This window comes from Trachemys scripta, chromosome 5, assembly GCF_013100865.1.
Source record: "Trachemys scripta elegans isolate TJP31775 chromosome 5, CAS_Tse_1.0, whole genome shotgun sequence".
NCBI lineage: Eukaryota > Metazoa > Chordata > Testudines > Emydidae > Trachemys > Trachemys scripta.
In genome coordinates this window covers 13,408,542-13,432,203 of record NC_048302.1, presented here as the reverse complement: position 1 = coordinate 13,432,203, position 23,662 = coordinate 13,408,542, and the positions used below count along the sequence as shown (strand labels likewise).

Sequence of the window (23,662 nt, the reverse complement as noted above, 5' to 3'; positions counted from 1 at the left end):
CTTCACAGACAAGGTCAGCGCCCAGACTGCTGCACTGGGCAACACAGTATGGGGAGGAGGCGAGCAGCCCTCAGTGGTGAAAGAACAGGTTAAGGACTATTTAGAAAAGTTGGACATGCACAAGTCCATGGGTCTAGATCTAATGCAACCAAGGGTGCTGAGGGAGTTGGCTGATGTGATTGCAGAGCCATTGGCCATTATCTTTGAAAATTCGTGGTGATCAGGGGAGGTCCAGGACGATTGGAAAAAGGCAAATATAGTGCCCATTTTTAAAAAAGGGAAGAAAGAGAACTGGGGGAACTACAGATTGGTCAGCCTCACCTCAGTCCCCAGCAAAATCATGGAGCAGGTCCTCAAGAAATCCATTCTGAAGCACTTGGAGGAGAGGAAGGTGATCAGGGACAGTCAACGTGGATTCACCAAGGGCAAGTCATGCCTGACCAACCTGATTGCCTTCTATGATGAGAACTGGCTCTGTGGATATGGGGAAAGCAGTGGATATGATATATCTTGACTTTAGCAAAGCTTTTGATACGGTCTCCCACAGTATTCTTGCCAGCAACTTAAAGAAGTATGGATTGGATGAATGGATTATAAGGTGGATAGAAAGCTGGCTAGATTGTCGGGCTCAACAACTAGTGATCAACGGCTCGATGTCTAGTTGGCAGCTGGTATCAAGAGGAGTGCCCCAGGGGTCAGTCCTGGGGCCAGTTTTATTCAACATCTTTATTAATCATCTGGATAAGGGGATGGATTGCACCCTCAGCAAGTTTGCAGATGACACTAAACTGTGTGTGTGGGGGGGAGAGGTCGATACGCTAGAGGGTAGGGATAGGGTCCAGAGAGACCTAGACAAATTAGAGGATTGGGCCAAAAGAAATCTGTTGAGGTTCAACAAGGACAAGTGCAGAGTCCTGCACTTAGGAAGGAAGAATCCCATGCACCGGTACAGGCTCGGGACCCGACTGGTTAAGTAGCAGTTCTGACCAGATGTCCCCATTTTATAGGGACAGTCCCAATTTTTGGGTCTTTTTCTTATATAGGCTCCTATTACCCCCCACCCCCGTCCCGATTTTTCAAACTTGCTGTCTGGTCACCCTAGCAGAAAAGGACCTGGGGATTACAGTGGACGAGAAGCTGGATATGAGTCAGCAGTGCGCCCTTGTTGCCAAGAAGACGAACGGCACATTGGGCTGTATTAGTAGGAGCATTGCCAGCAGATCGAGGGAAGTGATTAGTCCCCTCTATTTGGCACTGGTTAGGCCTCACCTGGAGTATTGTGTCCAGTTTTGGTCCCCCCACTACAGAAAGGATGTGGACAAATTGAGAGAATCCAGTGGAGGGCAACGAAATGATTAGGGGGATGGGGCAAGTGATTTATGAGGAGAGGCTGAGAGAACTGGGGTTATTTAGTCTGCAGAAGAGAAGAGTGAGGGGGGATTTGATAGCAGCCTTCAACTACCTGAAGGGGGGTTCTAAAGAGGATGGAGCTCGGCTGTTCTCAGAGGTGGCAGATATGACAGAACAAGGAGTAATGGTCTCAAGTTGCAGTGGGGGAGGTTTAGGTTGGATATTAGGAAACACTATTTTACTAGGAGGGTGCTGAAGCACTGGAATGGGTTACCTAGGGAGGTGGTGGAATCTTTTACCTTAGAGGTTTTTAAGGTCCGGCTTGCCAACGCCCTGGCTGGATGATTTAGTTGGTGTTGGTCCTGCTTTGAGCAGGGGGTTGGACTAGATGACCTCCTGAGGTCTCTTCCAACCCTAATTTTCTATTATTCTATTCTATGATAACATACTTCACCCCTCTCCAGCACCCTTGTGGCAAAGTTAAATGTGCCATCTCCTCCACACGGGAGGTATGAGAATGAGCTCTCCAGACCTCCCATCTCCATCAAACTGTGTGAAACCCACATGGGGCTTCAAGGAAGTAGTTTTCGCTGCAGCATATTACATGGCCTTATGGTGACATTCTTTCACTCTTTTGTTTCCTGCTTCTTAAATCAGTGACCAGAAGGGTTTTTTTCCCCCCATCCTCTCTCAGCTTAACAATAGCAGCCCTATCACCATCATGTGACTGAGGAAAATTTCCCATGTTATACCATACAATGGGTCTCTCTATAGTACAAATCTTCAGGTCATTAAACTCAGCTTGACGAGAATGCTTCATAGAGTGTTGGAAAGATAAAGAGTGAACAGATCCCTTTTGGCAACTCCCGGAAATTGACTCAAAGGTGTAGCTAATTGTTTGAATGTTCCCAGTTCATTCTTAACAACGTTCAAGAGACCAAATAACTGAACTCAGCCAAAGTGATTGTCTAAAGACAAAGCAGTACGATATGAAAAGGACACATACACACCCTCCCTTTGGGAAGCAAATTCGTGCAGTGTGTTCACCTTACACAGAAGGTGTGATTCAAAGCGACCCATTTCAACTAGCAGTACATATAGTATGATTTTACACGTTTGGAAACTTTTTATACGTCACTAAAATCCAACCCACCAATTTATACCAGTTCCTTAACTTGTTGCTCTGTACCTTCCTTATCTTAGTTTGGGATACTAGCATTCCCGGTTCTGGGCGGTGATGGTACTTCCCGATACTTTCCCATATCTTGTTTTGAATACTACATTCCAAGTGTTGATGAGCCATAAAAATACTCCCCGGACTATACTTGGTGCAAAGTATTCATACAGCCTTGCTTTGACATAGTTTCCTATTTTCTAATGCCAGAGTTGACTTCAGCTTTGCAAAGTGTTGTAGGATACCTGACATGGATGAACAGAATAGTGGGAAGAGTCGAATACATTCAGTTAACAAATTCCCAACACCCATAGAATATCAATATTCTATTAATACCATGCACATAACTATTCATGTGTTGTGTACTATGCCTGACATTGTATTGGCTAAGTCTGGTTTGGCGTTTGATGCCCATGTGCCAAAGCCCATGCTGGAATGCTGATTTACTTTGTCATCCAACGTACGCCATCTGGTCTCAGATCAGGGCCATCCTTGTGAAGTCAGTTCTATGACCTGCTGTTGCAGCAAAAGCAGCCTGGCCTTTTCAGGCATTATGACTCGCTGGGACTTTGTTCTCTCCCCTGTGCCTGGGAGCTGGACAAACCCCTTTGGCGAAGCAGTGGAATGTACCTTGGTTTTTCTCAAAACTGAAATCTCTGTGCTGTGGGGGAGGGGAGAAGCCAAAACAGCTGTGCTTCATGATGCCCCACATAAAACTTCTCTTTAGAAGGGAAACAGGAGGAAGCACAACCGCTTGCCAGCCAAAGTCTGAACAAAGGAAGCAATTGTATCTGTAACTTCTAGGGAGTTCATTGCAGTTGGTGGTAATGGCAGATGATCCAGCTAGCAAATAGGCTTGTGCTGGGAAGGCAGGAGAAGTGCACGGTGATGCGTGTTACAGACAAAGGTCAGTGGAGTACTAAGGGCAAAATGTAGGCCTGGCAACTATGGGAAAGCAGTGACCTCATTTGGCAGGGATAACACAGGGAGGGGGTGGCTATGAGATAAATACCTCTGCTGGACCACACGGAGATAGAAACCTTCAGGAAACTGCAATGGTTAATGGCAGCGAGCCAGGCAATGCAGGGCCCTGAGGACAGGAAGGGCATTTGGAGAGGGAAGCCTGTGGGAAACGGGGGCCCTGTTTGCAGTGGAAGTATAGTTATGTCAGGGCACTGCTTGCTAGGCTCTTTCACTGTGTGTAGAGGGGTGGCTGAAGCTGTAAGACTGCAGGACAGCCTGAGGGTGAGGGGATCAATTGAAAGGGAATCGAAGGGCTGGGTTAAATTTTCTGACATCCCGGACTAACCTGTCAGGTGCCTAAATCCCTTTGTGGCTCTGGCTCAACCTGCCACATTTGGTACCCAAACCCTAAATGTAGCTCATCAAATTTCCTGCTCAGCTGCCACCACCCCACCTCGGTACCTACATTTCCCCTAGTAAAATTCCCTAGGTGCCTACGTTTCTTCCAATGGGCATGTGCAAAGCCGCTTAAGTCCTGACCCCTAGGGCCAAATTTCTAAATGTATTTCAGCACCAAAGTCCCTCGTATTCCCGCACCTGTGAGGCCCACCAGCTTGGGCATTACCCAAAGCAGCCAGTGGGGGTGCCACTGCCCGCATGTCTAACCTTTAACCCAGGATGTGGGTTCAAATCTTCCCCGCGGCCTAACGTGGCTCCAGATCTCCCACCTCCCGAGGTGACTGAATTGAGCTATGGGGTATTCTCAATCTCCTCTCTTGGAGTGTTCCACTTTGTGTAGTCGTTGGAATCAGGGCTCAAACCCAAGTCTCTCACGTCCTGAGGTAGTGTTCCTATATGTTTCCTCTAGCATGACCCCTCACACATCAAAAAAGGGAAATATAATGAGTGAGTAGTTTGATTTCTGTGAATTGTTTCTTTCAGCATACAACTAACTTCATGCTGAGTAAGCTCGTTTTCTTGACAAAAACAACAGATGGCAACAAGTTCGCATGTGCTGGCAGTAGAGGAAAGTGTTCAAGTCTTTAGTCATTACTATATTTTAATCAACAAGAAAATAGCCCTATGAGATTTTAATGGCATATCACTTCTGGAGAATAGAACAACTAGTCAATCTGATGGGTATTTTGCCAAATTTCTGCTGGCTACTGTTGCTTCTCTTAAGAACACAAGAAAGGCCATACCAGGTCAGACCAAAGGTCCATCTAGCCCAGTATCCTGTCTACTGACAGTGGCCAATGCCAGGTGCCCCAGAGGGAGTGAACCTAACAGGCAATGATCAAGTGATCTCTCTCCTGCCATCCATCTCCACCCTCTGACAAACAGAGGCTAGGGACACCATTCCTTACCTGTCCTGGCTAATAGCCATTAATGGACTTAACCTCCATGAATTTATCCAGTTCTCTTTTAAACTCTGTTATAGTCCTAGCCTTCACAACCTCCTCAGGTAAGGAGTTCCACAAGTTGACTGTGCGCTGCGTGAAGAAGAACTTCCTTTTATTTGTTTTAAACCTACTGCCTATTAATTTCATTTGATGACCCCTAGTTCTTGTATTATGGGAATAAGTAAATAACTTTTCCTTATCCACTTTCTCCACATCACTCATGATTTGATATACCTCTATCATATCCCCCCTTAGTCTCCTCATTTCCAAGCTGAAGAGTCCTAGCCTCTTTAATCTCTCCTCATATGGGACTCGTTCCAAACCCTTAATCATTTTAGTTGCCCTTTTCTGAACCTTTTCTAGTGCCAGTATATCTTTTTTGAGATGAGGAGACCACATCTGTACGCAGTATTCGAGATGAGGGCATACCATCGATTTATATAAGGGCAATAATATATTCTCAGTCTTATTCTCTATCCCCTTTTTAATGATTCCTAACATCCTGTTTGCTTTTTTGACCGCCTCTACACACTGCGTGGACATTTTCAGAAAACTATCCACGATGACTCCAAGATCTTTTTCCTGACTTGTTGTAGCTAAATTACAATATGATGGGGGCTATGTATAGTTGGGGTTATTTTTTCCAATGTGCATTACTTTACATTTATCCACATTAAATTTCATTTGCCATTTTGTTGCCCAATCACTTAGTTTTGTGAGATCTTTTTGAAGTTCTTCACAGTCTGCTTTGGACTTAACTATCTTTAGCAGTTTAGTGTCATCTGCAAACTTTGCCACCTCACTGTTTACCCCTTTCTCCAGATCATTTATGAATAAGTTGAATAGGATCGGTCTGAGGACTGACCCTTGGGGAACACCACTAGTTACCTCTCTCCATTCTGAGAATTTACCATTAATTCCTACCCTTTGTTCCCTGTCTTTTAACCAGTTCTCAATCCATTAAAGGACCTTCCCTTTTATCCCATGGCAGCTTAATTTACATAAGAGCCTTTGGTAAGGGACCTTGTCAAAGGCTTTCTGGAAATCTAAGTACACTATGTCCACTGGATCCCCCTTGTCCACATGTTTGTTGACCCCTTCAAAGAATTCTAATAGATTAGTAAGACACGATTTCCCCTTACAGAAACCATGTTGACTATTGCTCAACAGTTTGTTTTTCTATGTGTCGGACAATTTTATTCTTAACTATTGTTTCGACTAATTTGCCCAGTACAGACGTTAGACTTACCGGTCTGTAATTGCCGGGATCACCTCTAGAGCCCTTTTTAAATATTGGCGTTACATTAGCTAACTTCCAGTCATTGGGTACAGAAGCCGATTTAAAGGACAGGTTACAAACTCTTAGTTAACAGTTCCGCAACTTCACATTTGAGTTCTTTCAGAACTCTTGGGTGAATGCCATCTGGTCCCGGTGACTTGTTAATGTTAAGTTTATCAATTAATTCCAAAACTTCCTCTCGTGACACTTCAATCTGTGACAGTTCCTCAGATCTGTCACCTACAAAAGCCAGCTCAGGTTTGGGAATCTCCCTAACATCCTCAGCCGTGAAGACTGAAGCAAAGAATCCATTTAGTTTCTCCGCAATGACTTTATCATCTTTAAGCGCTCCTTTTGTATCTCGATCATCAAGGGGCCCCACTGGTTGTTTAGCAGGCTTCCTGCTTCTGATGTACTTAAAAAACATTTTGTTATTACCTTTGGAGTTTTTGGCTAGCCGTTCTTCAAACTCCTCTTTGGCTTTTCTTATTACATTCTTGCACTTAATTTGGCAGCGTTTATGCTCCTTTCTATTTGCCTCACTAGGATTTGACTTCCTCTTTTTAAAGGAAGTCTTTTTATCTCTCATTGCTTCTTTTACATGGTTGTTAAGCCACAGTGGCTCTTTTTTAGTTCTTTTACTGTGTTTCTTAATTTGGGGTATACATTGAAGTTGGGCCTCTATTATGGTGTCTTTAAAAAGCGCCCATGCAGCTTGCAGGGATTTTACTTTAGTCACTGTACCTTTTAACTTCTGTTTAACTAACCCCCTCATTTTTGCATAGTTCCCCCTTTTGAAATTAAATACCACAGTGTTGGGCTGTTGAGATGTTCTTCCCACCACATGGATGTTGAATGCTATTGTATTATGGTCACTATTTCCAAGTGGTCCTGCTATAGTTACCTCTTGGACCAGCTCCTGCGCTCCACTCAGGACTAAATCTAGAGTTGCCTCTCCCCTTGTGGGTTCCCGTACCAGCTGCTCCATGAAGCAGTCATTTAAAGTATTGAGAAATTTTATTTCTGCATTTCGTCCTGAAGTGAAATGTTCCCAGTCAATATGGGGATAACTGAAATCCCCCACTATTATTGAGTTCTTAATTTTGATAGCCTCTCTAATTTCCGGTTTCAGAGTAGCAGCCTGTATCCGCAAAAAGAACAGGAGTACTTATGGCACCTTAGAGACTAACAAATTTATTAGAGCATAAGGTTTCGTGGGCTACTGCCCACTTCTTCGGATGCAGTAGCCCACAAAACCTTATGCTCTAATAAATTTATTAGTCTCTAAGGTGCCACAAGTACTGCTCTTCTTTTTTCGCTAATTTTCCTTAGCATTTCATCATCACTATCGCCGTCCTGGTCAGGTAGAAATGCTCAGATGCTACTAAGTGCGCTTGCATAACACTTTTGCCAAGCCACTAATGACCAAGAATGTTGTCTGGAATTCCAGTTTTTGGTAGGGGCCTAATTTGTTGTAACAGCATTAGTCACTTAGGCTACGTCCTCACTACGGGAGGGGTGGGGGGTGTTGATTTAAGATACGCAAATTCAGCTACGCGAATAGCTGAATTCGACGTATCGGAGCCGACTTACTCCACTGTGAGGACGGCGGCAAATCGACCTCCGCGGCTCCCCTGTCGATGGCGCTTACTCCTACCTCTGCTGGTGGAGTACAAGTGTCAATTCGGGGATCGAATGTCGCATCCCGACGAGACGTGATAATTCGATCCCCGAGAGATCGATTTCTACCCGCCGATTCAGGCGGGTAGTGTAGATGTAGCCTTAGGCTGATGCAAGAATTCCCCAAGCCTTAAAATTGGCATTGCTCCCACATCAGTCCCATTCAAAGGGTGTCTAGACAAGATACCGGCAACTACAAAGGCCTTGTCAGATATGTGGACTGTCTTCAGGTAAAACGTCATTAATCATGTGCCTGTGAGATGGTAAAGGTGTCCTTCAGTGCCCTAAGGCCTTGCTATTTTTTAATGGTCAGAGAAAGGTTTACAAGATTCTAATCCATACACGACTTCACAATTTTTTCACACACCCCAGCACTGTGGCGAGGTGCTCCTTCTCAGTGTGAGCGTAAAGTTCCCAGCCAGACAATGGTCTGGAGCAGCAGGCAACTGCCTTCAGCTGACTTTGCTATGATGCTGCTTAACCACAGTATTTCACTATCTAGGCAGATTTATACCCAACTGATCCAAATCATATTTAGCAGTGGCTTCACTTCTCTACTCTGGATTGAGGCACTGCATTATTTAACAGCGTTTACATTCTCTGGAGGTAGTCCAAAGTGCTCACACTCCCATCGCTTTCCCTAAAGACGAGGCCGCACCGAAGTGCTGCTAACAGTTGAATGGGTGTGGGACTGGAATGCTCGTACTTCCATACAAATGTTTGCTACTAAGTGCACAGACTCAGAATTGGGCAAATTATTTGCCGTGAACTTTTTATTCACTTGACGTAGCCCTTGTTTTCTGTTTGCGTATTGCCTGCGAACAAGTCCCCTAGTGCTTGTTGCTGAAGATATTTGGCTGAGGAGCTGAGACTAGTTTGCCAAGGACATTAGTTATTTCACTGTGAGCACAGCTTCAGCTGTTGATCAAAACAGCTCAGATTTCACGAGTGATTATCAGACAGATGAGGCACAGGTTGCGTTTCTGTTCCCTGATTTGATTAATATAATTCTGGGGTTCAGCTATTCCCATGGGAAAACTTGCAATTATGAAAGTGCGAAAACAATGGATTTTGAGTGAATACTCCAGAATAGACACTGCAAAATGGATACATTGTGCCCTAGAGTATACAGGGAAGGCAAACTCAGTGTCTTGGTCTGTTCTAGAGCAATTAGTTGTATCTAGACTTCCCACCCTGCTTCTCTTCTGCATAGGTTGGAGGAGAAATGATCTTCCTCAATACCTTAGGAGTTTTCAAACTAGTTGTAAGAAACATTTTGGGGGAGGGATAGCTCAGTGGTTTGCGCATTGGCCTGCTAAACCCAGGCCTGTGAGTTCAATCCTTGAGGGGGCCACTTAGGGATCTGGGGCAAAATCAGTACTTGGTCCTGCTAGTGAAGGCAGGGGGCTGGACTTGATGACTTTTCAAGGTCCCTTCCAGCTCTAGGAGATAGGATATCTCCATTTATTAAAAAAAAACCCATTCTTTAGTGTCTCCAATTGACTCTGAAGATGAGGGAACCCATCCTGTGTCTTTTTAAAATGCCTTTGGATGCTTATCCTTCCTCTGTTCTTCTTGACACATATACTAATATCTTTGGGGGTTTTCTATTAATGTTAGATTATTATTATTATTAATCAATTATTTGTATTACCATAGTGACAAGGACTTCATTGTGCCAGGCACTGTACAAACACAGAACAAAAAGCCAATTCCTGCCCCAAAGAGTTGACTATAGAAGTATAAACAAGACACCATAAGTGGATAAAGACGGATGAAGTAGAACAGGGAAACCATGAGACAATATTGGCCAGCATTACCGACTGTGTGGTCTCAGCACCCCAGTGGCTTTTTGTAGGCACCCCATCAAAGGAGAGTTTTAAGGGAGGGGATTTGAAGGAGGGTAATGAGGTAGCTTTGCAGAAATTTACAGGGAGCTTCTTCCAACCGTGAGGGGCAGCACAAGAGAAAGCACAATGGTGCTTGTTGTATAATTGAATAGGTGGGTGATGGAAGCTGATATAATAGACCAGAGGTGGGAGTTGACCTTTTGATGATGCAGGAGAGATGATAATGGGGTGGGGCATGTAACAGTTATAATGGGGGAACAATCAATGTTTATTAAAAAATCCCATTTCACCAACTGTCTGGGCTACGCTGGAGGCTTTGGGAGCAGGCTGTTTGTCGTATCACGCCGCTTTGTGGACCCTGCAGCTACCCAACAGGAAGCAGGCTAGAAAGATACAAGGGGACAGATGCATGTGAGCGATGCTGATGCAGAAGGGAATGGAAGATCTCTCTGAGGATGATGCGTTTGTTACTGTTAAGGGCCCAATAAGAGTGGCTGAGGTGGCCATGGGGTAGGGCTTGCTGGCTGAGAGGAGGGCCTGCCAGTGGCCAAGAAGAGGCGGTATAACAGGCTGATTACTGGCCCTGTAACACCTCTGCAAGGCAGGGTTTCAGATGGGACGCAAGACGTTCAGAACGTCTGTCTGAGCACTGTCGTTAGGATGCGGATGCTGCTGCTGTTGGCAACAGAGAAAGGGCTATAGTGGTTCAGGCTACTTGTCCACATCCTTGGGTGATGCCTAGGGGGAGTATGAAAAGAGAGCGGACTTATGGCAACTGCTAGCAGGGCCGGGCACCGAGCTCAGTGCAGCATGGGGCAAGCCAGTGACTATCTGGGTGAGAGTGGGGACATGGGTCAGCTTTGGTAGCAGCAGCCAAACGGCATGCAGGGCACAGGCGGCTTTGAGAAATCATCCGCTCCTGTCATCCTCTGGAGCAGCTCCTCTCCCCGCCCCGGGGTAGTGGTGTCAGCTAACGAGAACGTATACAACCACCCAATTTAACAGGCTCTGTAGAACCCTGTTGATTTCTTCCCAATTAAAGCCTATGGGCCTTTTCCAGAAGTATCAGTACGTTGGGCTTTGGAGTTTTAGTTTTAGCTGATAAAACACCTCCAATTAAAAAAAATGAAATCAGTGTTTGTTCAATAAACTCCAGAAATGGTGACTTGTAGCTAAGGGCTTGTCTCCTCAGAGCAGTAATGTGGACTACGGGGAGTGTCTGTGGTGTGTAACATGCACTAATATAATTAATTGGTACAGACCCTGCTGGTGCGCACTAGAGATTCCCTAGGGTGGTTTAACATAGTGCTGTCATAGTTCACTAGGGAACACTACGGAGATTTCTCATGACAGTGCTATCTACTGTAACGTATGTAATAGAGCTTACTCAGTACAGTATATACAAAGAGAAAAATCCTGATTTTTGGACAGCTACATAAAACTCACAAGTTGCTTAAACGATACCCTGAAAAACAGAAGCCCTGTCACTGTAATAATGGCACTAATTAAACATGTCACTGCACTGCCCGTTAGCACTCTGTGTGCTCCATGGTATGAAACTAATTTGTGTGTCATCGACCTCATCCCTCTGCTGCACCATTAGGAGTGATGTGCAGAGAAAAACCCCTGTTGTATTCACACAGAAGACTTTCGTGAGCATATGGCATTTTTACTGTGATGCACTTCAATAACCATTCATTTCCCTGCTCTTTATGGCAGGAACATGCATCTCATGCATACCTGTCAGAGCCACGGACTGCTTCTGTTTGCCACTGCCCTTCCGTAACTATCTTTCTGCCTCCCCAAAGGGACTGATGAAGTGCCCGCTGGTGCTTGTCTGAGGGGGATTTTAGTCATAGGTGTAGTTTGACTTCTATATTTGGGTGGGGCTGCCCCAGTCAGGCCTATGGGACCGTGCATGGCTGGGAGGGACAATTCCGTGCCTGCCCACAGGGGTACCATTTCACATGGGGGCGGGCATGACTTTCACCGTGATTCCAGGGGCTACTTAGGCAACTGAAAACTCTAGTGTTTTTGCAGATAACTTAGAAATATCTGATGGGAGGATTGTATCTCATAGACTCATAGACTTTAAGGTCAGAAGGGACCATTATGATCATCTGGTCTGACCTCCTGCATGATGCAGGCCACAAAGCCGTCCCTACCCTTTCCCTTGACTCTGTTAAAGTCCCCAATTCCTGTGGCTTAGAGACTTTAATTAGCAGAGAATCCTCCTGCTAGCGATCCCTGCTTCATGCTGCGGAGGAAGGCGAAAAACCTCCAGGGCCTCTGCCAATCTACCCTGGAGGAAAATTCCTTCCCGACCCCAAATATGGTGATCAGTAAAACCCCGAGCATGTAGGCAAGATTCTCCAGCCTGACCCTCATTAGCCCTTATACTATTTACCTGCAATGGCACGCGGTTTCTTTGACTAAAAATCATGTTATCCCATTGTACCATTTCCTCCATAAACTTATCTAGCTTAATCTTAAAACCATTGTGATGGTATATACTATTATGGTCACCTCTTTTACAAGAATATGATAAATTTTGTACTAAGTGTGCCTTGTGAGGTATCATTTGAAATGTCAATCTGCTGAACATTATTGCCCTGGTAAAATGTGTATCAGTATTGATTGTAAAGTTACAAGATGCTACTGTATAGCACTGTTATAACATGCTCCAAGATTAAGTAAAGCAAGCCCAAACAAGTTTTTCCACAGACAAAGACTCACTGGCACTCCAGCCAGATGTTAAAGAGCTATCACAGGCTTAAGCAGCCACTCTCCAGCAATGGGAAGCTATAAACAATAAATTTACATTTCACCATAGGGACGGTTCAACCCTCACATCCACAAGAGACTACTTGTTGCCTGCACCCTATCTGGGGGTAACCCTCAAAGAGGCAAAAATGGTATAAATATGAGAGACAGTGGCCTCCACTGTACCTCTCTCTTCTTTGCTCATACAATTGGAAGGGACCTCAGGAGATCATCTAGTCCAACCCCCTGCTCAAAGGAGGACAAATCCCCATACAGTTTGTTTTTTTTAAACCCCAGTTCTCTAAAGGGCCCCCTCAAGGATTGAAGTCACAACCCCTGGGTTTAGCAGGCCAATGCTCTAACCCCTGAACTATCCCTCCCCCATGACATCAACTCCTCTCAAAAAACTGAACTAAGGGGGAGGGGTCCCAGGCTGAAAGGAGATCCAGCCTCTGAAATTTACCACAGTGTATGGTGAGACAAAACCTTTTGCTTAGCTTGTTAAGTTAGGTATTAGCTTGCGTTTTACCCTTTGATTTTCTTCTGTAACCAATCTTGACTTTAATGTATCACCACTTGTAATCGTTTAAAATCTGTCTCTCTGTAGTTAATAAACTTATCTTATTGTTTTATCTTAACCAGAGAGTTTGGATTAAAGTGTGGGGGAAACTTCATTTGTCGCCCTGTTTGTAATTCATAAGTGACTGGTCAGAGTGCTCATGTATTTAGCTGGGAGTGAATCTACATGCTAAAGGCTGTGTGAGCAGGCCAGGAATGGATGTTCTGACAACAAAGCAGTGTAAAAGGCACACCAGCATAGAGAATTAAGAGCAGTATGTTCAACAGTCCAGATTGTTCCCTGGGGAATGTCACATATACGTGTAAGAGTCTTCAAGCATGGAAGGAGGTTTCAACAAGAGCTGAATTAACAGTCTTATACTTCTTGCGGAGATGCAGTTTCAGTAATACCTTACGTTTGGGAGTTCAAAGAAAACCTGCCATACTGGTTTCAACTTGTTTGATAATAATTTACATATTTACAATTGCAGCTTTCAAATGCCAGTACCTTCAGACATCCAAATCTGCATTTTTAGCATTCAAGAACCCCCAATACTTATTTTAGGCATGTAAGTGCCCATTTCAGCATTCAGAAAGCAGGATTTGGTTGCTAAAAATGTGCCCAAGTTTGAAAAGTTAGGACTACAGACTTCAGCAGAATTTGGACAGGCCCAGAATGAATACAGGCAAAAGAATCATAAATGTCATACAATTTTTATTCAATATATTTTGGTGGGCCCCAGAACAGGAGTCCCATTGTGGAGGCACTGTAAAAATATGGCATCATGTCACTGTTGCTTCTCTTCATAAAATATTTTCATTTATTCATTTTTTCAAATCTGAAATTATCTCAACTAAAAAAACATGTTTTATTCTTTGAGTTTGGGAAGCATAACACCCAACACCCTTGCAAATACAAACAAGCACAGCTTGAAATTGGACTGATCTGCTTTATCCTATATGAGGACTATTTATACTGGACAGATATACATATTGATTATTCTAGATTAAGGTTACCGATATCTGAACTACCAGAAAGTACCTATGTCTTTGCTTTCACACACTGCAATATTAACTAATACTGCCTTTAATATTTCAACACAACCTAAGACAACATTAAGTTTCCAAACTGTACTTTGTTTACTGTACATACATTCCTGCCCCTCTAAATGTATTTCATTATACATAATATGTACATGATATGGCTGTAATTTGGGAAGATTGAAGTCTATTTTTGACCTCCAAGAAAACCTGAAGGGCAATCTTCTCAAGAGACCATTATTCTTACATAATATCTTATTACTTTTAGAAGCCAGTGTTTTGTGTTAAGGACCCTGATAAGAGCTACATCATCAGACTTGTAGATGTTGAAGACAGTTATAACATGATCTCATATACAATTTATTTTAAATTGTGCTGTAATGTATAGTATATCTGGATTGTTATGGAAGAGGTTTGCAGTTTTAAGAACAAAATTCACTCATTCTGCTTTTAAATTTTAACATTTTAAATGTTGTATTAGGAAACCTCTTAGAACTGGAGTAATGGAAAAGATAAGGCTTACAAATAAACTCAGTCAATGCAGTGATAATGAGAGTGCTTTCAAAATAATCTTTCCTTATTAAGACTTTCTAAACAGAGCTGGCTGACATTCAATTAACATCCCTTCTACAAACAATCTGAAATATTCTTGATAAAATATTTTTAGTATTGCCACTGTTTGGCTCAGGCATATAAGAACAGGCTGAAGGTCATTTTGAGGATGAAGAAAATAAATCTCAGATAAAAGGAAAATTAATAAATTAATCCCTAGAAAGACAAAGTATTTTAAGAACTCCTATATTTAAAGTTGTGTATATGTCTTTGTTTACAGTAATCTGAACCTATTATAATTCAAGGAAAGAAAATTAAATATTAGACCCACTCAGGTCTAATATTAACATGTTCTGACATCTTGTGGCAGGTCACTTATGGGACACTGGTTAGGTTTAAAATTGTAATGTCTATTCTTACTCAGATACGCTTACTGAAGTCAGAAGGGACCATCACGATCATCTAGTCTGACTGCCTGCACCTTGCAGGCCACAGAACCTCATCCACCCACTCCTGTAATAGACCCCAACCTCTGGCTGAGTTACTGAAGTCCTCAAATCATAGTTTAAAGACTTCAAGTTACAGAGAATTCACCGTTTACACTAGTTTAAAACCCCCATAGTCTCTGCCAATCTGACCCAGGTTGAAATTCATCATATTTTGGGTCAGGAAGGATCAGTTAGACCCATCAGGTAGATACCTGGGAAAAGCAACAGAGGGTCCTGTGGCACCTTTAAGACTAACAGAAGACTAACAGCTTCTGTTAGTCTTAAAGGTGCCACAGGACCCTCTGTTGCTTTTTACAGATTCAGACTAACACGGCTACCCCTCTGATACTTGATACCTGGGAAAGAATTCCCTTTAGTAACTCAGGGCCCACTCCTTCTAGCATCCCATCTCCAGCCATTCAAGATTTTTGCTACAGGTAGTCCTGTCATACTGCACCCTCCATAAACATATCAAGCTCAGTCTTGAAGCCAGTTAGGTTTTTTGCCCCCACTACTTCCCTTGGGAGGCTGTTCCAGAACTTCATTCCTCTGATGGTTAGAAATCTTTACCTAATTTCAAGCCTAAACTTGTTGATGGCCAGTTTATATATATTCCTTCTGGGACCCACACTGATGCTTAACTTAAGTAACTCCTCTCCCTCCCTGGTATTTATGCCTCTGGTGTATTTATAGACAGCAATCGTATCTCCTTTCAGCCATCTAGTGAATAGACTAAACAAGCCATGATCTTTGAGTCTCTTCTCAGAAGATAGGTTTTCCATTCCTCATATCATCCTAGTAGCCTGTCTCTGCACCTGTTCCAGTTTGAATTCATCTTTCTTAAACATGGGAGATCGGAATTGCACACAAGACATCCAGGTCGATGAGAGTTACTGCATTTCCTTTGTCTAAAAAAAATCAGTGATCTTCTCAAAGGGAGATATTAGTAACTATTATTTTGGGCTACTTACTTTTGCAGCTCACCAAGCTTGGAACAGATCATTTAACTTTTAGGAACATCCTAAAGCCCTTTCTTCTCTTAATCGCTACTAATCACTCTGTTTATAAACAAAATTCTGTCTCCCTGCCTCAGGGGCGCAAACTGGGAGCAGTCTCCGTTCTCCTCTGCCTGAGGTTTGCAGTTTGGGGGGGGCAATGCCCTCCTCTTCCCGCCCCCCCAAACTCCACCTATGATTTCAGTCTGCAGTTCCTGTGTTTTGCTGAGCTGGCAGTTCCCACAAGCCCTGGGAGTCACCTGCTGGCACTTTTCCTTATTCTGGTTCCCTGCTAAGGTGAAAACTGACCAGTGGGTGGCAGTGTCTGAGTGAGATAGAAAAGCCATACAGCGATTCCGTTTTAATCCATCAGTTCTCAAATGGAAAGGATGCCCCTATTTTTATAATGCACACATTGGCTAACGTGCTTCATGCTATCAATTCACTAACGAAGAGACAGTGGAAAGTGGAGTGGGAGTTAAGCGATGGATTAGATTAGGATCATGGGTGGAAATAGTATATGGCCCTGTCCCTCCCCCAATGCTAATCAATGTCCCAGGGTAGGTGACTTAACTCATAAGCTATTGCTGATTTCGGCCAAAATATCAGCACTGAAATACCGGCATTTGACATTTCCATTATTAGGCTTGGCGCCTACATAAATTAGATGAACAAGGCTTTTTGTACTGTACGCTCAGCCCTTTAACAGAGCAATGCTGCCCAGAAAAGTCATGTCAAGAAAGAAAAACCTCATAGAATTGGATTAGTGTAATACAGGTTTGTACATCTGTTTCAGCAAATTAGCTTTTTCAGGCTCTTGTCTTATCCAAAATATAGCAAAAAGCTTAGAACAGGGGTGGGCAAATTGCAAGTAGGGCCATGAATGTAGAGCTGGGGCAGGGGTTTGGGGTGCGGGAGGGAGTGCGGGGTGTGGGAGGGCGCTCAGGGCAGAGGGTTGGGGTGCAGCAGGGGGCTCTTTGCTTACCTGGAGTGGCTCTGGGGTGGCAGTGGTATGCAGCGAAGCTAAGACAGGCTCCCTGCCTGCCCTGGCCCTGCACCACTCCCCTCCCGGAAGCAGCCACTACCACGCCCCTGTGGCCCTTGGGGGAGGGGGGCGCAGAGCACTCCACGCGCTGCCCTCACCTCCGGGTACCTCCCCTGAAGCTCCCATTGGCCATGGGTCCCCGTTCCCAGCCAATGGGAGTGTGGGGCAAGGGTTGCACGCGGAGCCCTCTGCCCCACCAGGGGCCACAGGGACATGGTGCCGGCCGCTTCCGGGAGCGGCGCGAGACTGGCAATCCCGCGGTCTGGATCTGCCCCCTCCCCACCAGTGTGCCGCATCCCCGCTCCTCCCCCACCACATAACAGCTGTTTGGCGACGCTTAGGACTTTCTGGGAGGGGGAGGAGGCAGAGAAGAGGCAGGTCAGGGGCAGGGACTGGTTATTTATTATTTGTACTGGAACAGCACCCCCAGTCATGGACCAGGACATCATTGTGCTAGGCGCTGTACGAATTGCAGATGGCTTTTGCCAAAACTCCAGAGAGTCATCAGCACTAGATTAAAAGGAGGACGCAATTATTGTAAACTGTGAGCTTTAATTGAATTGCACTTGCTTCATAGCACACACACAAAGAGTACATTATAAAAAGTTAAAAGATTACAATCTGTTCAAAGAATACTTTGCACTGAAAGTGCTTCACATTTATTCCAACAAGCGTGGAAAGGGCCCTTTAAGACATACTGTGATTTAAAATTTACTGGCAAAGAACAAGGTAGGGATTAATATTTGGGAAGTTTTCAATATGCATCATGGAAAAAGGACACTGAGGAATCAAATGCAGGATCATTACGTAATAGCTCACTCTACAAATTCTTCTTATAGCAGATGCCATAATACTTGGTAAACATTAGTCCATTTATTCCAAGAAACCAAAGTGGTATTGTTCTAGTTGGTTTGATTTGATATTACTCTTCCATGACTCATGATGCATGAGGTAGCACATTGAAACACTGAACAAGAAATCTGACTAATGTAAAAATAGGTCGAGCTTTTCCGAAAGATGTGAGAGGAAGCTGTAGCTAACAAAAGTTGCTGCTTGTTTAGAAAGAATAATTCTGTGGGCTGAGCAAGACAAAGATAAGAAGCAGCAAAAGCAAAACTAGGAAACAATCAGATTTGTGCCCTCCATCCTTTTTCCTTCTCAAGTTGTTTAGGCTTCTATTCATTTTGTGAGGAAGGCGTTTGTTCCTTTCTGTAAGGGGAAAATAAGAAAAGTAAATGCAGAGAAAGTGGGTGTGCTGTGACAGCTGTACTTCTTGACCTTGTGAAAAAAAATCACTGAATCTCTCTGCCTTAAGAAGAACAGGAGTACTTGTGGCACCTTAGAGACTAACAAATTTATTAGAGCATAAGCTTTCGTGGACTACAGCCCACTTCTTCGGATGCATATAGAACACGGCTGTTACTCTGAAACTTGTCTCTCTGCCTTGTTTTCCCATCTGTAAGATGGGGGATAAAGATGGTCTCAAACTTTATTTAGGACCCGTCTTAATTATATGAAAAAACAAACCAAGCAATTGTGATAATTATCATGCACACAGAGCTTTTCATTCATAGCCGTCCATTGATTTTATCTAAGCAAGAAATGGGACAGGCCTGATGTTTGAACTAGATGATTGTACAGAGGGTTAAGCAAAAAGAGTAACATCTCTCATTTGAAAATAGACACGCAGCATGTAAAACTTTCCTGACTGGACTTAGTTAGTGATAAAGCTGAACAATCAACTTTGTCCTAAAATGGCCTAATTGATTAGATAACATTGTCTCAGCGGACTTAGCTGTCAATTTTCGCCATTAAATGAGAGTTTACGTTATTGGTGTAATGCTTTGTATTTTATTACTCAAGAGTCAGGAATTGAGAATTATTCTCACAATATCCTTTATCTTAACCATGTTGTACATCTTCTAGATTTTATATTGAACAAAAATTTTAAAGATCCAAAAGTAAATGTTCAAAAATCAGGAAGGGAAATATCCCTGTTAAATGTTAGATCACGAAGGGTTGGGTTTTCAAAAGCCTTCAGCATTGGCTTAAATCTGCTCCCACTGGAAAAAAGTTCATAAATCAGTTTTTTAAAAGGAAAATTTTACAGCGCTTAGCTTTGAGCTTAAAACCTAACTGGTTGCAAAGCCAATCAAGTATTAGTACGTAGTTTACAAGCGGTTGTTCTGACTTCCCCAAAGTTACCATTTAATTTCTTTTTCTAATAATAAAAGAATGAGTCTAGTCCTTAGCACAGAGATGGTCTTGTGGTTAGAGCACTCACTTGGGACTTGAGATCCTGGTTCTACAGTATACTTGCTTATGCAATTTGACAAAGGTCACACAATGAGATAAAAGGCTTTCATGAGTCAGTGTTCTAACCTGTTTACAATTGTGAAACTAGTACTTCCTTACTTTACACGGATGTAGTAAAGTTAAATTAATTTGATGTTCCTGAGCACTCAGATATCACACTGTTAAGGACATGGAAATAGCCAGAGAGAATAGCCAACCAGAAAGCTTGATTTGTGGAGCTGATCAAATAAGTTTCTTGAAGTTTAAGTGGGGATATTATTTTTGCTTTTCTATTAATTAAAAATGACCAGATGAATCTTGCTCAACCTTTCCAGGATAATTTCTTTCCTGGCTGAGACTAAGCAGTGGACTGCAGGCAGGAAGGGGCAATTTTTAAAGAAGTGTGAGCTTGATAAAACAGAGGGTTAGAATAAAAATTCAAATATAACCGTAACTACAACTTGTGCACTCAGACTGCTGTATAACAAAACATTAACTTGAAGCCTAACTGTATGAAGCTGCCTCATTTAAGATTAGGTCTCTTTAGTCTGAACTGCTACAACTCAGGGGGGCAGTTCTGCAAACTTTAATTGCATGAGTAATTCTTACTCATGCACATAGTACCATTGATGTCAGACTACTCATGAAGAATGGTTGCAGGACTGGATCCAATTACAGTCAAATAATTTAAATGAGACTTACTGGTTACGGATCTTAGTCAGCAATTTCTGCATCCAGGGGGCCTTGGGATTCACACACAATTTCTGCCCTGTTTTTAGTTTGAGTCTGAAAAACAAGCGGAGTTTAAGTTTTCATTAAATACTGTTCTTTCTTCAAATAATTTATTAGCAGCAATAGCCATCCCTCAAACAGGCAACTTATGGAGCAGTAGAATGTAGAGGAATGGGCAAATAGAAGTAATTTCTACATGACATGAGGACGAGTACAAGTTTTCAATTATTCAAAGCACAACAAAATTTCAGATTTAATTCGTACCACATGTGATCAGTAGACACCTCTTCTAAAGCTCCCACTCTGCAAAGTCAACGAGACAACTTGCAGTTACACATAACTGGGCAATCAAGATCATGTGTGTGATTGAAGGAGGGAGATCGCTGGACTGATGCAAGTTCTAGCACATGTATTTCTACAAATCAAATAAATCTCACTCCTTTGAAATAACTAGCGAGGAGCATATTTTAAACGTGTTAAATGCTTTGGTCACACCCTAGCAGCACACAGAAGCTTATGCTCCAATACATCTGTTAGTCTATAAGGTGCCACAGGACTGTCACTTTTTACAGATCCAGACTAACACGGCTACCCCTCTGAAAACTGTAGGTGTTTCTCTAGAAAACAGAAGAGACCAAACTGAAATACTTTCTCTAGTTCTCAGTCTCAAACTTTGTCTCAGATAAAATGGGTCCCTGTTACTAGTCTGACAAAACCAACACCTGATTGAGAAGTTTTTTCCAAACCAAATCCTACTCACTCATTTCATCTCCACTCTAAAGTGTATCCCTAATTCTATGGTCTCAGAACTGGGCTAGAAATCCAGTGACCTCAAGCTGTTTGGGAAGATTTCTAGTACTTCCTGGATCCATACAGGCTTAGAATAGCACAAGAGTAATTCCTTGTGGTATTTTGGTTCTTCCACTTCTGGTCTGGTCCAAAGAACAGGAAGTGCAGAAGCACATGAAGTTAAAAACAACAAAATTAAAAAGTTTCTGCATTTAACACGTGTTTGATTTGAATCTGTTCTTACTACGTCGGAACCAGTTCGCACAGCTGGAAAAAAAAAAGGACGGTTCAAGGCTGTAGTTAAGCCAACAAGATTTTATACTTGATTTTCCTCTGAGTGCTAAGTCAATCCTGTGACTTTGGGCATTAAAACCTACTCTTTGTACTTTATTTCTATAAATACAAAAAGTGACCCAGTATCTAGCTATGTTGTTATATGGAAGCTGAAATGTAAAGGTATACACTGCGTCAGTGTGTCTACTTTAGTTATGAAGAGAGCACCAATTACACTTACAATTAGAGGCTTGGTGCAGCGAGGCTAGTTAAAAGCAATTTATGCCACTTACATAATTTCTGTGGTTCGGCAGGCGCCCCCAAAAGGAATGATCTCAATACTTTCGTATCTCCTTGGCGATATAAAGTCTGAAGTCTGCTTTGTGCATCTGCAGCTCTTATAGGAACCGTTGGTTTCTAGGATAGCTGTGGAGCAAAAATTCATCAAATTTGGTATAATTCAGGGATAGCAATAGAGTAATTTTCTTACACTTAGCTAGTGAGACAGAGAAATCCTTGCTTTCTAGTACGTTATTAATGGAGTTTTAGCCACAACTAACGGAAATAATTATTATACCTTGTATTTCTAAAGCCCCTTCCATCGGAGGATCTCAATGCACTGTACTGACTAATGCATTAGTCCTTGCAGTACTCCTGTAAGGTAGGTGGTATCATCCCTAATGTACCCATGGGGAATTGAGACACAGAGGGTCAGCGTCTGTTGCGTTTACTCCACAAGTAGCCTTATTAAAACAAATGAGGTAATTGGAGGAGTAAGATACTATGAAGCATGAGTAAGGGCCAGATTTTTAAAGGTATTTAACGATAATATTGATTTCAATGGGAGTTTGGTGCTTTTGAAAAATCCACAAGGTGCCTCTTTCTGCATCTTTAGGTGCATCTTTTAATTAGCGGTACAGTAGTGCCTAAAGGCCTCAACAGAGAGCAGGTTCCCATTGCGCTAGGCGCTGTACCTACACATAAGAGAGTCTCTTCCCCCTCTCTTGTCGTTAATGTGGATTGTAAGTTTTTTGAGGCAGAGAAGCACAGGGAGGTGAAGTGACTTGCCCAAAGTCACACAATAGGTATCAGAGCTGGGAACAGGACCCAGGTCTCCAGACTCCTAGAGCAGTGCCCGGTCCGCTGGACCACACATTGCAAATCTGATGAGAGAAAACCATTTTTAATGATTACCTTACTCTCTCAAGAAGAGTGAGCATAACCCCTCTTGCCCCATCAAGAAATGAAAGTACTTACCTGCGTAAACAGAGTGACAGATCACCAGCAGAGAGACCAGCAGAATAGCAGGGTGGGATCTCATTCTGGCTAGAGTTGTGAGTTGACCTCTCAACAGCAAGTTCAATCTCAACGTTTGTCTGAGGCTCTTGGTGGAGAAACGGTTCCTATTTATTTGGGAGGTTCACACTGTGGCAAGATCAGCAGGATTCTATTTTTAGAAAGCAAAGCCGAGAAATGGCATCATCGCTCTTCACGGGCTGCTACCCAGACATTCCCCTGAGACAAATTGCTGAATTTGCAATATTGTTGATACAAATCAGCAGAAGGAATTCATATGTATTTTGCTGATTTTAGAATCAGCTAAACAGTAGAGGAAAACATTGCATAATGGAAGAAAACCCAAATTACTTCCCTTACATAAGATATTGAGATAGTCTTTGTAATGTTTCACCCCTGTGTTTACACCAAATAATTGTATTGGTTTTATGTAATAGGGCCTCCACATGCGTAAGTATTTTATAACCCTACAATAAATAGCTTGTCTACTTTTCTGTATTTTACAGTACCAAGCAAAATGCTGACAGACATCTCCTGTCCTGAAGAGCTTATAGTCAGACTCAGACATTACAATTTGCACTATGTAGAATCAGTGAAACACACATTCAATGGATTAATAAATGGCTAACTGGCCTATCTCACAGGTTGTGGGGAATCATCGTTGACTGCTTGTGTTTCTAGCAGGATTCTGCTAGATACTGCTGATAAAACTTGGGGATGGCAGACTGGTGGCATAATATATAACAATGAGGGTGATCATATAAAGTGATCTGGCTTGCTTAGTGACTTGGGCCCATTCAAACAAAGTGCATATAAATATAGCCAAATGTAAAAGTTATGCATCTAGGAACAATGAGGGCAGGGCATACCTACAGAACAGGAGACTGTACATTAGAACATGGTGACTCCAAAAAGGTCCTGGGGTCAACGTGGACAAGCAACTCAACGTGAGCTCCCCGTGTAATGCTGTAGCAGGAAGCTGATGTGATCCATGGATGTCGAATCAGGGGACTGATGAGTGGGAAGGTGATTTCACCTCTGTATGCGGCACTGGTGACAGACATTGGAATGACGCAGCCAGTTCGGGTGCCATGTTTTAGAAAGAGGTTGAAAAAAAAAAACAGAGGGTGCAGAAA

At 42.9% G+C, this 23,662-nt stretch overlaps 1 protein-coding gene across 1 annotated transcript; it reads right to left on the bottom strand.

The window, feature by feature from the left end:
- Window positions 1-17,692: 17,692 nt before the first annotated feature.
- Window positions 17,693-22,599, bottom strand: LOC117878180 (interleukin-8-like). The gene is made up of 4 exons (XM_034772205.1): window positions 22,488-22,599; window positions 21,524-21,656; window positions 20,139-20,222; window positions 17,693-18,350 (listed from the first exon to the last, which is right to left on the bottom strand). The coding sequence occupies exons 1-4, from the start codon at window positions 22,549-22,551 to the stop codon at window positions 18,317-18,319; spliced, it is 315 nt and encodes a 104-aa protein (XP_034628096.1). The 5' UTR covers window positions 22,552-22,599; the 3' UTR covers window positions 17,693-18,316.
- Window positions 22,600-23,662: the final 1,063 nt, after the last annotated feature.

Excerpts from the sequence above, each read along its gene's own strand:
- LOC117878180 (XM_034772205.1), bottom strand. The coding sequence starts at position 22,551 with ATGAGATCCCACCCTGCTATTCTGCTGGTCTCTCTGCTGGTGATCTGT. Across the intron at positions 21,657-22,487 it reads CTGTCACTCTGTTTACGCAG|CTATCCTAGAAACCAACGGT; the intron begins GTAAGTACTTTC and ends TTTGCTCCACAG. Across the intron at positions 20,223-21,523 it reads TGCCGAACCACAGAAATTAT|ACTCAAACTAAAAACAGGGC; the intron begins GTAAGTGGCATA and ends CTTGTTTTTCAG.